The 12,761-nt window shown below is 37.2% G+C and overlaps 1 protein-coding gene across 1 annotated transcript in view; it reads right to left on the reverse strand.

The window, feature by feature from the left end:
- The window catches only part of pdgfd (platelet derived growth factor d), an 88,625-nt gene that overhangs the window by 8,474 nt on the left and 67,390 nt on the right, over positions 1-12,761 (reverse strand). The window contains exons 4-5 of the mRNA XM_037678015.1: positions 10,454-10,510; positions 4,975-5,188 (exon numbers count right to left, since the gene is read on the reverse strand). Coding sequence (XP_037533943.1) covers positions 4,975-5,188; positions 10,454-10,510 — 271 coding nt within the window. The remainder of the gene's footprint in view (positions 1-4,974; positions 5,189-10,453; positions 10,511-12,761) is intronic.

Consider the following 12,761-nt stretch of genomic DNA (forward strand, 5'->3'; position numbering starts at 1 on the left):
TACATACTACTGTATATTACTTTGTATAATTTGCATCTCCTTTAATGAAAAGTAAATGACAGTGAAACATCGCCTTTGCTTTTTAAAATCATCTTTATGAGATATATCAAAAAAAATTTAACCAACAAAGTGAGAAAAGTTGTAAAATTTGTGCCTAACATTTGTAATAGATGCTTGACTAAGGTGTAGGTGGTAGTTTTGATTTGGCATTGTGTGCGTGTGCATGCCTGAGTTTGTGTAGTTCAAGTGCATGTTGTGGTTAGTGACAGGGATGATGCAGGCTACACAGCAAACAGGTGTTTATGGTGTGAACATTGGCTTGTTTGTGTTGGTGCAGGCTTGAAGTACTGTAAATCCAGAAAATCAGTGATGTGGATGCTTGACAAGGTGTGTGAGTGAGGGGGGAAATAAAGACATAAAGAGCAAGTAAGACTTGAAGATGGACTGTCACTCAAAGACAGCAGCATGAAAAAGTGCAGTGTGTACGAGAAAAAAATTAACAGGATATTTTTAGCTGCACTCTGCATCACAAGTACTCTTGTTTGTGCAACACTGTGGCTTTATTTGAACTCATTTGTGTTTGAGGCTGAACGTTTGGACAGAATACATCCCAATTAATATTATTATCAGGCAAGCTTTCTTTCAAGAAAACAACGATGGGTGTGAGCGTGTGTGTGTGTCCTAATGAAAACAAAGCTAAGCTGCTGACTGCAGCAGATTTCTGCACTGCTACACAGGTTGAATTTCCAATTAGAGAGTGCAACATTGTTGTACTAAAGACCTGCAGTGCCTATAGACAGCTTTAAGTAGCTCTGCATAATGCCCAAACTCCCAGCATCCAAAGCTAGAGCACACACACGTTAAATGCAAAAAGATTTGCTATCAAGTGCAAATCATTTCCTAAGGAACAGGGTATCTTTCCGTTAGACTCACAGAAACAGTACCAGAGAAAGAAGGAATCAAAAAGCAATAAGGTCTGTTAGACAGACATTCTATCTCATGTGTACACAAAACTTTTACAATACTCAAAAATATTTGCTCTTCCTCTCCTGAGGACCAAATCTATAGTTTCACAAATTTCAGGCTCATTTGTTCATTCAGCTATATTTTCAGGCTGTTGCTGTACACCTCCTGTCCCACATAGTGAACTTCTGTATTTATTAAATATATTGAGCCCTTCAACAAAATTCCCAGAATCCCTCAGATTCTCTTTTGGGTTGTTTTTGTAGCTTTTACTCTTTACAGAGTGAATGTTTATGAAGCATTCACATTATTGTGATCCGTTTTACTTCCGTACATTTTTTGGTGCTATTCTCGTCCCGCAGTTTTCAAGCTACGTTAATAAATCATAAATCAAAATGTTCAGCTCTTTCAGGACAATCCTGCTATGACTTTGGGTATTGGTGCAACTTTAGCTTTTTGAAATATTTAGCCTTTTCTGCCATTTTTTTCCTAATAGAAAATGAACTGATCTCATTTTCCATCCTTCAGATCTTTATATCTGTTTACAATCTTTTACTGCTCCTTTCACATTTTGTTCTGCTTCAGCTTCTTTCAGCTTCCTTGAGCAAATTTAAATTTTTTTCAGCTACTTTTAGCTAATTTCAGCTGTTGTTTTCAGATTCTTTCTGCTAACTACAACATTTCTGTGCAGCTAACTTCTTTCTGCCATTTTCAGCTTGTTATGCTCCTTTCAACTTATTTCTGCAAGTTTCTTTACCTGCTGCTTCAGCTACAATTTAGCTGTTTTTATGCTAATTTAAGCTTTTTCAGCTAATTCCACATTTCTTGCGCACATTTTAACGTTTTTTCAGCCTAATTCAGCAAAAAAGTGTTCTCTCCACTTCCTTCTTGTAATTTCAGCTTCTTTCTGCTTTTATTAGCTACTTTTCAGCTGTTTGTTACTAATTTCAGCCTTTTTTAATAGATAATTTTGATTTTTTTTGTGCTAATATTTGCTTCTTACAGCAAACATGTTCTTACTTCTTTCTTCAGCTAATTCAGCTTGTTCTGCCTTTTCAGCTACCTTTTTAGAATTTTTTTTTAGCTAAGTTCAGCTGTTTTCAGATAAAGTCAAGTTTTTATGATAATTTCTGCTACTTTCAACCTAATTAACTTCTTTCTGTTAATTTCAGCTTGGTATGCTCCTTTCAGCTTTTTCATGTTAGTTTCAGCTTTTTTTGCTATTTCAGCTAATATTTTGCTGTTCTTTTTGTTTCAAATTTTAGCTTTTTAGCTATTTCCATTTTTTTTTTAGCTCATTTAAGCTCCAACATTTTTCAGTCAGGTCATCTGAACAGTTTCTTTTTTTGTGCTGAAATGTTTCACCCTCCATCCAGAAGGCTTCGTCAGTCAAGGAAACACACAACACAAAACTGATTCTTCCCCCAACAGCTTCCTCCAAAGTGGAACAAACCAGTTCTGTTGGTGCTAAGATGGTCTCTTTGGCACGCCCCCTCCTCCGGTGCTGGCCCTCTTCCTCGTCGACAGTCATGTCGACGTTTCAGACGCCCGTAAAAGAAACTGTCTGACTGACCTGACTGAAAATTTTTGGATTGTATACCTGGATTATTGAGCATGGACGTTGTTGGTTTTGAACGAGTTTGACATGACTGTCGACAAGGAACAGGGCCGACACCGGAGGAGGGGGCATGCCAAAAAGACCATCTTAGCACCAACATAACTGGTTTGTTCCACTTTGGAGTAAGCTGTTGGGGGAAGAATCAGTTTTGTGTTGTGTATTTCCTTGACTGACGAAGCCTTGTGGATGGAAGGTGAAACATTTCAGCACAAAAAAAGTAACTGTCCAGATGACCTGACTGAAAATTGTTGGATTGTATACCTGGATTATTGCATGGACTCATTTAAGCTCTTTCCACTTCATTCTGGTAGTTTAAGCTTCTTTCTGCCTTCACTTCAGCTTTTTTTAGCCGATTTCCTAATTTTGTGCTTATCTCTTATTTAAATCCATTTCTACAATTTTTTGTCCTTTCTCCTTCTGCTTATTTAGGCTTGTTCTTTCATTTCAGCGTGTTTTTAGTTAATTTCAGCTGTTTCTTAGCAAGTTATTCAGCAATAAGAACTCACACTGCATTTTCACAGGAAATGCAATTTCTCTAGTAATGTTTAGATTCGTTCTGCTTGTTTTGGTCCTTGATTGTTTAATATGCATTTCTGATTTTATTCCTTCAGTTTCCTGTTCCACCAGTGCTTTTCCCTGAGCCAGCTCTTCCCCTCAGTTATTCATCCTCACCTGCTCCTCATTAGTCTCAGCTGCTCTCACGTGTTCTCACTCCTCCCAGTTCCATTTAAACTCTCTGCTTTCCCTCACTCATCAGTCCATCATGGTGCTTCATGCTGGTCTGCTCCTCCTCAGTGTCTCCAAGTTACTTTTTGTTTCCTTGTAGTTATTGCATGCCTTGTCAGCACTTAGTTTTTTAATTTCAGTTTCTTTAATACATCTTTAAGATTTTTTACACAAGCTTCTTGTGTTTGTCTGGATTCCTGGGACCGACCTCACCAGAACCCAGCTGAAGATTTGTTTTGTTTATTTCCCAGTTTTCATTACTTTTCTAGTCAAATTTAAGGTATAATCCACCTTTAAGCATGTCTTCCTAAATATCACATAAAGATAGATCATCCTTCTGTTGTCCTGCCACTCCTCTTGTGCTGCACCTGAACATAAAGCAGCCCTGGCTAATTTCTTACAAACGACTGTGTCCCAGACTTTGACCTCTGTGATGCTTCACCACTGAGCTGTATAAATAGCCCGGTCTATGAGGATACTATAAATCTACTGCTGCGTGCCCCTGTCTCTGTGAGCACTGTGCTTCACACTCTGAGACCCTCATACTGCATTTATTAACGAGGCAATTACTTTGAAGATAATAAAACTTGTAGATTTTTTAGGCTGTTCTTTGTTAAGTTGACCAAGGCTTGTTTTTTTATTCTCCTCATTTTTGGTTTCTTTATATAGTTCCTGTTTTATTTTGGTGGTCTTTGTTTATGTTGCAGTCTGCTTTACTTCCCCTGGTGGTCTTTCACCTGGGACTTGTCAGCCCAGGTATATTTATTGCCCATGTGTTTAGTTTCTATAGTCAGATTTGTGTTACTTCCTTTTTGCTGTATTTTATGCAGTTTTACTTTCATCTGTTGTTAGTTTTAGTTCAGTCTGTTTGTTAGTTTCTTCATTGGGGAAAAAAAATCCACCTTGTTTTCTGTAAATTGGCTTCCTGTGTACCTGCATTCACATGACATTACATGTCTATCTTCATTAATTCACCTAATGGATGGTTTAGCTCTTTTGAATTTGGATTCTGTGGAAAGGTATTGGAAAATTAAATCACAAACAGCAACAAACCACATTGGTCTTAGTCCTCCTTAGACTAGCTGTTCGCTCATCAGTCTGGTCAAACTTGAACTCTTATTTTTTTTAAACTGAGATCATTCAATGAGCTATCTACAACAGGTAGGATATTAGTTGTTCAAAATCTTTCTGAAGAACTACACATAAAAAAACCAGAACTGCCACTTTGCCTCCAGTTCATAAAACACCACATTATGAAGATGCTCTTTTAAACCAAACACATAAATATTTGTAATTTATTTATATCAGTCGTTTATTCTTTATTAATTTAATCTATGACTTTTAGAGTAAGACAGTAAAATCTTGGACAAAATAACTGATTAACCTGCTGCTAGAGTGCAGTGCTGTGTGACGTGTGGTGTTAAAACACAGAGCACAGTATTTCTACAGCCACAAAAGGCTTCCCCACCGATAATTAAACTGATTATTTTTTTCTGAATTTTAGATTACCTAACAAACACCAGTCAGCCTCTACAATACAGCCACTGGCTTCCATCCATCCAGTTTACCAGCTTCTTCTTTCCAACTAGTGCCCGGATATGGCTGTGACTATGGAGCTCACTGCAAATGCAAATGTCTCAGAACATTTTGGGATTTGTGTATCTCACCTTTATTGTGTTTGCTGGCCAGATAATATGCTCTGGATCTATAATAAATGTATGTTTGTGCATAGATGCTGTCCAGGTCTTGTCTCCAGGTTTCCGGGTACAAAGACTTGAGAAGCTGTTCTATTGAGTCAAAGGCAGCAATGGTTTTGTCTAAATCCTCAAGCGTCGGAGGAAACCCTGTTCCTGCTGGTGACGTCCCTTGTGAACCCATGTCCTGCAGAAAGCAAAGGTTGAAAAGAAAGGGAAAGTTTGGATTACAGAATTGATTTAGGGCTACATAAAGTTCATAAGGCTATAATTTAAAGCACAAGTAAAATGATTCATAATACAACAATTCTAGACTATTTTTTTCTTGGGTATCTCCTTGGCTTTCGTGTACTTCTACCAGGTTTTGGCACAAAGTGTGCAGGGAGAAATGTAAGTAGGGGTTGAACGAGTATATAATTTTTAAACTCGACATTAACATAATAAAACCCGAGTAGAACTCGAGTATTTGATGACGTCATAGATCTCAAGATACAAAAATAAATTAATTAATTAAACTGCAAAAAAGGTAATTATTTACAAAAAAAAAGACCAACAAAACATTGGGAGCGTATATTATGCACCTACCATTTATCATACTGCAAATAAGTCACAGGAAAAACTAAACCATTAGCTATTATTATTAAACTGCAAACGTGAAGAAACGCAGCACGTCAAAAATTAAACTTAAACCGAAACTGGTTCTGGTGGATTGGACCCGGTGTTACACCATACTCTGTGACCTGCAACAGTGCAACACCGCCCCCTACGGTCATACGTGGTCACATAATATGACGTCACTATGGATACCCGACTTTACTTTTTTAACATCGATAGATGTCCTAGCAATCTATGTGTTAATTACTCGAGTACTCTGTTAATGCCCTAAATGTAAGCAAAAGGAAGTATCAGCTGTGTGAACTTTGTTAAAACCATGGCATAGTTTTGAGGTATTGAAAATTACAGCAAATTTAAATGTTTAGCCTTAGTCCGGGTGTGTTGTTTTAGAAAGGTCAAAACCATTTAGAAAACATTACGAGGATGTAGCTTAAATTTCATATTTACTTTCATCATTGACACAATGACACTGTGGACCACGGCATCTTATGCCATAAACTCTCAGAAATTGGTTTCTCAGATCACACCATTGGTTGGTTCTCTAACTATCTCTCAGACCGGAGGCAATGTGTTCAACATAATGGTACTTCCTCCAGTTATTTATCAGTCAACAATAGTGCACCACAAGGCTCAGTCTTAGGGCCCACCCTCTTCACAATCTACATAGGTAATGTAGGTCAGAGCATCCTTGATGCATCCTTACATTTCTATGCTGATGAAACAGTTGTTTATTGTCGAGCTAAAACAGTTTCTATAAGGTTTTCCAGCTTTTGCAATTCGCTTTTGTCACCATCCAGTCAGATTTGTTCCACCTCAAACTTGTCTTAAACGCAGTCAAAACCAAAGGAATGCTGTTTTCAAACAGGAAGTCAGTTCCAGCAGTTCTTCCTTTGATTTTATCCACAAATGGTGTCCCTATTGAGTTTGTCAATTCCTACAAATATTTGGGTATCTTGGTCGATTTGCATCTCTCTTTTAAGCTCCATGTGGAAAACCTAGTAAGAAAACTTAAAGTTAAATTGGGTTTATTTTTCAGAAATAAATCCTGTCTAACTCTGAATGCTAGGAAATTCCTTGTAACTGCGACTTTCCTTCCCTCCATTGACTACGGTGACATTATCTGTATGAATGCTTCTACAACACCCTGCAGATGTTGGATGCTGTCTATCATGGTGCACTAAGATTCATAATTGGCTGTAACTATCGTACCCACCACTGCACCCTATATTCACTTGTTTAATCGGTAATGGTACATGGACTGTACTTATATAGCACCTTTCTATCTTATTGAGATACTCAAAGCTCTTTACACTACAATCTGTGTCCTCATTTACCAATTCATACAGCACTCTGCTAGATCTCTACAAAGCTATTTGAACAAATCATTCTAAAGAGACTAATCAGTTCTTTATCACATTCATACACCGATGGGACACACATCGGAGGCAACAAGGGGTTCAGTGTCTTGCCCAGGGACAATTCAGCATGCGACTGCCGTTGGATTCGAACCCTCAACTCTTGCATTAGAGGACGACTGCTCTAACACTCAGCCACAGCCGCCCTGGTCATCATCAACTTCACACAGACTCTCTCACTGGTAACTTTTCATCTTTAAATCACTTCTTGGTCTGCTGCCTTCATTTATCTCCTCCTACATGTCTCTACGTGAGTGCAGCTACAGCGTGCGCTCTCAGGACATTATAACCTGCAGTGTTCCCTCATTGCAGACTGAACTTGGCAAAAGGACCTTCTCCTACTCTGCTCCTGTTTCCTGGAATATCTTGCAAAAACATCTGAAGCTCTCGACCTCGACCTCTCTAAGTGGCTTCAAACATCTGTTAAGTTCCTGGCAAAAAACAATGCAGACGTTCCTGTTTTTAGTTTTCTACATTCGCCTTACAACCTACCTGTTTTTTAATTACATTTTTTTAATACCATTTTATTTTCACTTGTTATTCTCAATTTGCATGCAACCTTTTATGATTGTCTACTGTTGTCATCACTCTTTGTTAAAACCAGGTCTCTCTTGTAAATGAGTCCCCGAGGCTCAATGGGATTGACCTGAATAAATAAAGGTTGAATGAATCATGAATTTACAGCGTCAGTCATTGTGGGTCATTTTCACCCTGACGCTCTGTAATACAGTTTAAAATGTGAAAAATGTTACCTTCGTCTGCTGTATGAAAAGGTACAGTTACTCTAAAAGCACAAACATGATGTAAGAAGAGACACTTTGTTGGATGGACATACTGCACAAAGGACAGAATAACCTACTTTCAATATAAGATGATACATTTAGAAAGTAATCTGCGTAAAAAATACAAGATATGTTTTTAGTCTTTTGTCTTCATTTGACAAAAATTATTAACACACATAAACAACAACTTTTTTTCCTGCTGTAACTAAAAATAGAGAGTCAAAGCAGCAGGCTGCCACACTGATGATCTTTGGGTGGTCTTTGTGCTGCTGCAGGCTATTTATCTGAATCGGAGGCAACTGTAATAAAACCAATAAAATGTGAGGCTATTATATCTGAGAGGTCTGCTGCAACCCTCAGCCATGTTTCAAAGGACAAACGTAAGTAATGAGCAGATTTATATAACTTTGAGAGGAGAATTAGACTGATTAAAGTTAATATTGAAACAGAAGCACTCTTCTGGGATTTCACATTTGTTAATATTTATTGTAAGCGATTAAATAAAGTAGGATATTGGGCATAAAATCAATCATCATATTACGCGTGTCACTCCATCTTGTAATAAAATTGAGATACCTATTACTTTACCTTGTTATGGTAAGGTATAAATGGTGAAAACTATAATATATTATTTTATAACTGTGTTACAGTATGTTTAAAAAAGACTAACATGACCTTATTGTAAAATAGATACAATTAAATTATAATCAAAGTAAAACCTAAAATCTCCTTCATGTGATTTTTGGACTTATTTGGATCCAACTTATTTTTAAAATTAAGGAAACAATGTCAGATAAACCAAAACACATAAAATATCACTTCACAAAAGGCAATTATTAGTCCCTGTTTCTGCGCATCAGTCTGACAAGTGTTTCAACTCTTTTTCATAATTAGTTTGGTTTGGGTTATTTGAAACAGACATAGCACATTATGGCCGTGCAAGAAAAATCTAACAAAAAAAGTTTTCTTTAACAGATTGCTTTCATAAAGTTACCTAAAAAGCAGTATGCATGATTAATAAATTAAACTAAATTATTCTAATGTTGAAGTTTCCAAATGAAAAACACACAAAAACAAAAAATAACAAATTCACAAGAGTCATAAATACCAAAAGCCATTACTGATATTAAATTGTAACATAATGAAAATAAATTCATCATTTCAATAGACATAAAAAATAGAAATAAACCCACAAACACTGATAGATGGATGCAAATAACAAAGCGGCTATTAAACCAGGGGTATCTAGTCCTGGTCCTCGAGGGCCACTACCCTGCATGTTTTAGTTGTTTCTCTGCTACAACACGCCAGATTTGAATCGTTCGGTGATTAACAGGCTTCTGCAGAACATGAAGGGGTATTTTAATCATGAACCTGGTGTGTTGGAGCATGGACACAAGTGAAGCATGCAGGAGAGTGACCCTAGAGGACCAGGATTGGACACCCCTGTGTTAAAACATTCATTTAACTGAGATTTATATCGACTGTCCATGAGTGGACTAACACAGTCCCCTCTCGCTTCACGTGCTGTTAACTATGCTGTTCTGTAGAAGCTGACAGAGGAAACGAAAAGTATGGTAATAAAAATTGTGTACATGAGGGCAAACGTAACCTGACGACTGTTTGTGCTGTAAAAATACCACGGCATCGTATTTACTATCATATGATAAAGAAACCAAACTGTCAACTGTGGCTGTGGAAGTGTAATGATATGAGTTTGTTTTGCATTCATTGGACATAGGCTCTTTGGCTTTACACCGAAGTATTTTAGAATTAAAACTTAAGGTGTTTTTTTTTAATGGCTAAAACTAATTAATGCAATAAGACAATCACCACAAGCACAACAGATCTACAACAAAAGAGGGGAAAAAAATCAAGCTGTTTCAGTGAATCAGTGAAACTGTAACCTTAATCTGATTGAAATGCTGAGGCAGGTCTTTGAGAGCTCTTACACACACAGACCCTTTCACAGTATTTACAATTATCATGTGTTGTGGACTCTGTTATTAATTATAATTTTATATATACAGTATGTTAGGGCTGTCAACGTATGTGATTAATCTAAAAAGATTAACTCATAATATTACATAATACAGATTAATCCATTACTATTTTACGAATGTTCCTTCTAAGCTGCACGCCTGTTCAATCGCGCACTGCTCGCACATTCTCTGCACACAAGAAGAGCGCAGCGGTCTCTCCAACCTGTCTGAAATGCGTCCACAGTGGAGGATCCCTCTCCCCCCCCCACCCAGGTCAAACAGATTTGTGTAGCGACAACGAAAGTTTACAAAGAAGTAAAAAAAAAAATTAATAAATGAAATTTGTTTGCTATTTTGGCCTTGGATCTCCATTTGGTAAATTTTCCGTCATTGTAAATACAGTAAATTCCACTTTTTTCTATAAAATTACAATCCCATGTCAGTGGCTGCTTGAGTTGTGCAGAAGTTTGAATCACCTAAATGTTACATCCTGACTACTCCTAGACTGGGCCTAACTAAACTGGGGGCTCGTCCGCAGCCAAACTTTTGATAAAGTTTTTTTCCTGTCCATCTTTAATAGTTGACAAAAAGTCAATCTGTTCAAATAATTTTGATGTAGGATTTTATTTGTTCAAATGTTTCAGTTTGCACAACTCACCGACATCAACTGAGTGACAGCCTCCCAGTTGGTGCTTGAATTAGCCTTAGGGTCAACCTGCAAAAAAAAAAAGAAAAAAAGAAGAAAGAACACAAAAATATAAATTTCAAAACCCAATGTTTAACAGACAATGAAGTAAATACAGCAAAACAACAACAGCAAATAAAATAAATAATCCAACACTTAAAGGTCGCATTGATTTCTTATTTCGGTGAGTTCAAACCTTGTATAGAATAAAATGATTTGTCTGATAATTAAAACAGCTTGGATGCTAAAAAAGATCCCCAAAACAAACAAATATGTTTAGGTAAGGCTAAAAAATTGTGTTACATGACTGTGCTGGAACATTTACACAGGATGTGAGGTTCATCTTATCAGGACCTCCTCAACTGTCTCAAGCAACATATCTGCTTAACAGAATACAAAATGCATATAATTTGCAGTCAATTATTTGTCATGTTGTTGTTAAAATGAAATACAGGTACTCTTCAGCAAAACTCCTGTATGTAACTTTCTGCACCATACAGTTCTACTGAATAAATAATAGGACATGAAGGTCAGAGTGAAGTACTGTTTATGGAACCAGAGCAACTTTCTTTAATCTGTGAGGTGGAATAGTCATTTCCTCATCAGCTATCATAGTAAGTGATGACTGAGTTTATGCACCTAAAACAATTCGTTAAGATGTGAACTTTATGCTATGATAGAATGGATCTATCTATTCTGCTGTTTTTCTTGCAGTTGCCCTAAAGAACTTGTAATGAGTAGAGAAATAAGACGCTTTTAAAAGATACAAAAAATGTCTGCTTACCTGACTGAAAGATTTGTCACAGTTTGTCTTTATAAATGTTTATGTTTAATTATTGCCCAGTGTTGTTAAAGGATGTCATGTGGTAGCAGGTGAGAGTTATTCACAACACAAACTCTGAGTGTGACAACTCATGATATCACGTGTGATTGGGCATTGGGTTATTTTCAAGGTCTGATCATGTTTCTCGCCACAACATGAGCTCAGTTTAAAACGCTGGCATGAAAGACGGCCGGGGATATGCATTCCTTCAATTAATTAATTAAATGGACTGTACTTATATAGTGCCTTTCTATCTCGTCAAGATACACAAAGCGCTTTTCAACACAACCTGCGCCCTCATTTACCTCCACACACATTCATACAGCACTCTACTATATCTCTATAAAGCTATTCTGAATCTGTAGAGAAAAGCAGAAAACTACAAAATGGCTGAAACACTGAGTTCCTTTAAATCAAGTCTAAAAACCCACCTCTTTAGAGTTTCTTTCGAACTATAATAAATGGAACAATGATCAACATATTTGATGGCACTCGACAAAATGTAATGCTTGTTACTGGTTTCTCAACTAGTGGCAGTATATTGTTTTAATGACTTTTACTTTTGTGTTTCTATGATGTAAAGCACGTTGAACTACCTTTTTGCTGAAATGTGCTATACAAAAAAACTTGATCGATTGATTGATAGAGACTAATCAGTGCTTTAGAGCACATTCATACACTGATGGGACACACATCAGAGGCAATGAGGGGTTCAGTGTTTTACCCAGGGAAACTTCAACATGTGACTGCTGCTGGAATTGAGCCCCCAACTCTCCCATTGGGGGACGACTGCTCTAGCCACTCAGCCACAGCCGCCCCAACTAATAAAGCCATTTTCTGCTTTTTGATAAATACTCATCTGATTTACACATTTGGTACCCAATTCACACAATCTTTGTCCATCACTGCAGTTCACTTTCTAACATTCACACACGCACCACGCACATAAAGTCTCACTCGTTATCGGATCCGTCTCCTTGAAGAGTCTTAAATACCAGGTCCGGTCAATGTGGAGCAGTAAATCTGTCTCAGCTACACTTCAAAGACAGAGTGCCCTCACTTTGTCTCAGTGCATGTGTTTGTGTGTGTGTCAGTGCAGTGTAATAGAGTTGACATCAAAGGTGGTCAATGTGCATTGTTGTTAAGAGATTCTTGCAGCCAGCCTGTAATGTATCCCCTCAAAGCAGTTGAAATGAAGTCAATTTCCAGGATTTGTTTGTGTTTTTGTTACTCATATTGTGGCTGTTTAGATCTTTAGATTTATGGTAATGACCTGAATTGAAGTTCAGATGAAATAAAATGTAGGTTAGGATTAAAGTAACAGTTAGGGCAATAGTGTTTACTGTTGGAGGCATTTTTCAGGAAATTAATGTACCATACCATACCATTTTACTGTATTTATAGAGCACTTAAAACAGCGACAAGGCCAACCAAAGTGCTGTACAGACAGAACAACAG

Source organism: Nematolebias whitei, chromosome 6 (genome assembly GCF_014905685.2).
Source record: "Nematolebias whitei isolate Nwh7 chromosome 6, NemWhi1, whole genome shotgun sequence".
Classification (NCBI taxonomy): domain Eukaryota; kingdom Metazoa; phylum Chordata; class Actinopteri; order Cyprinodontiformes; family Rivulidae; genus Nematolebias; species Nematolebias whitei.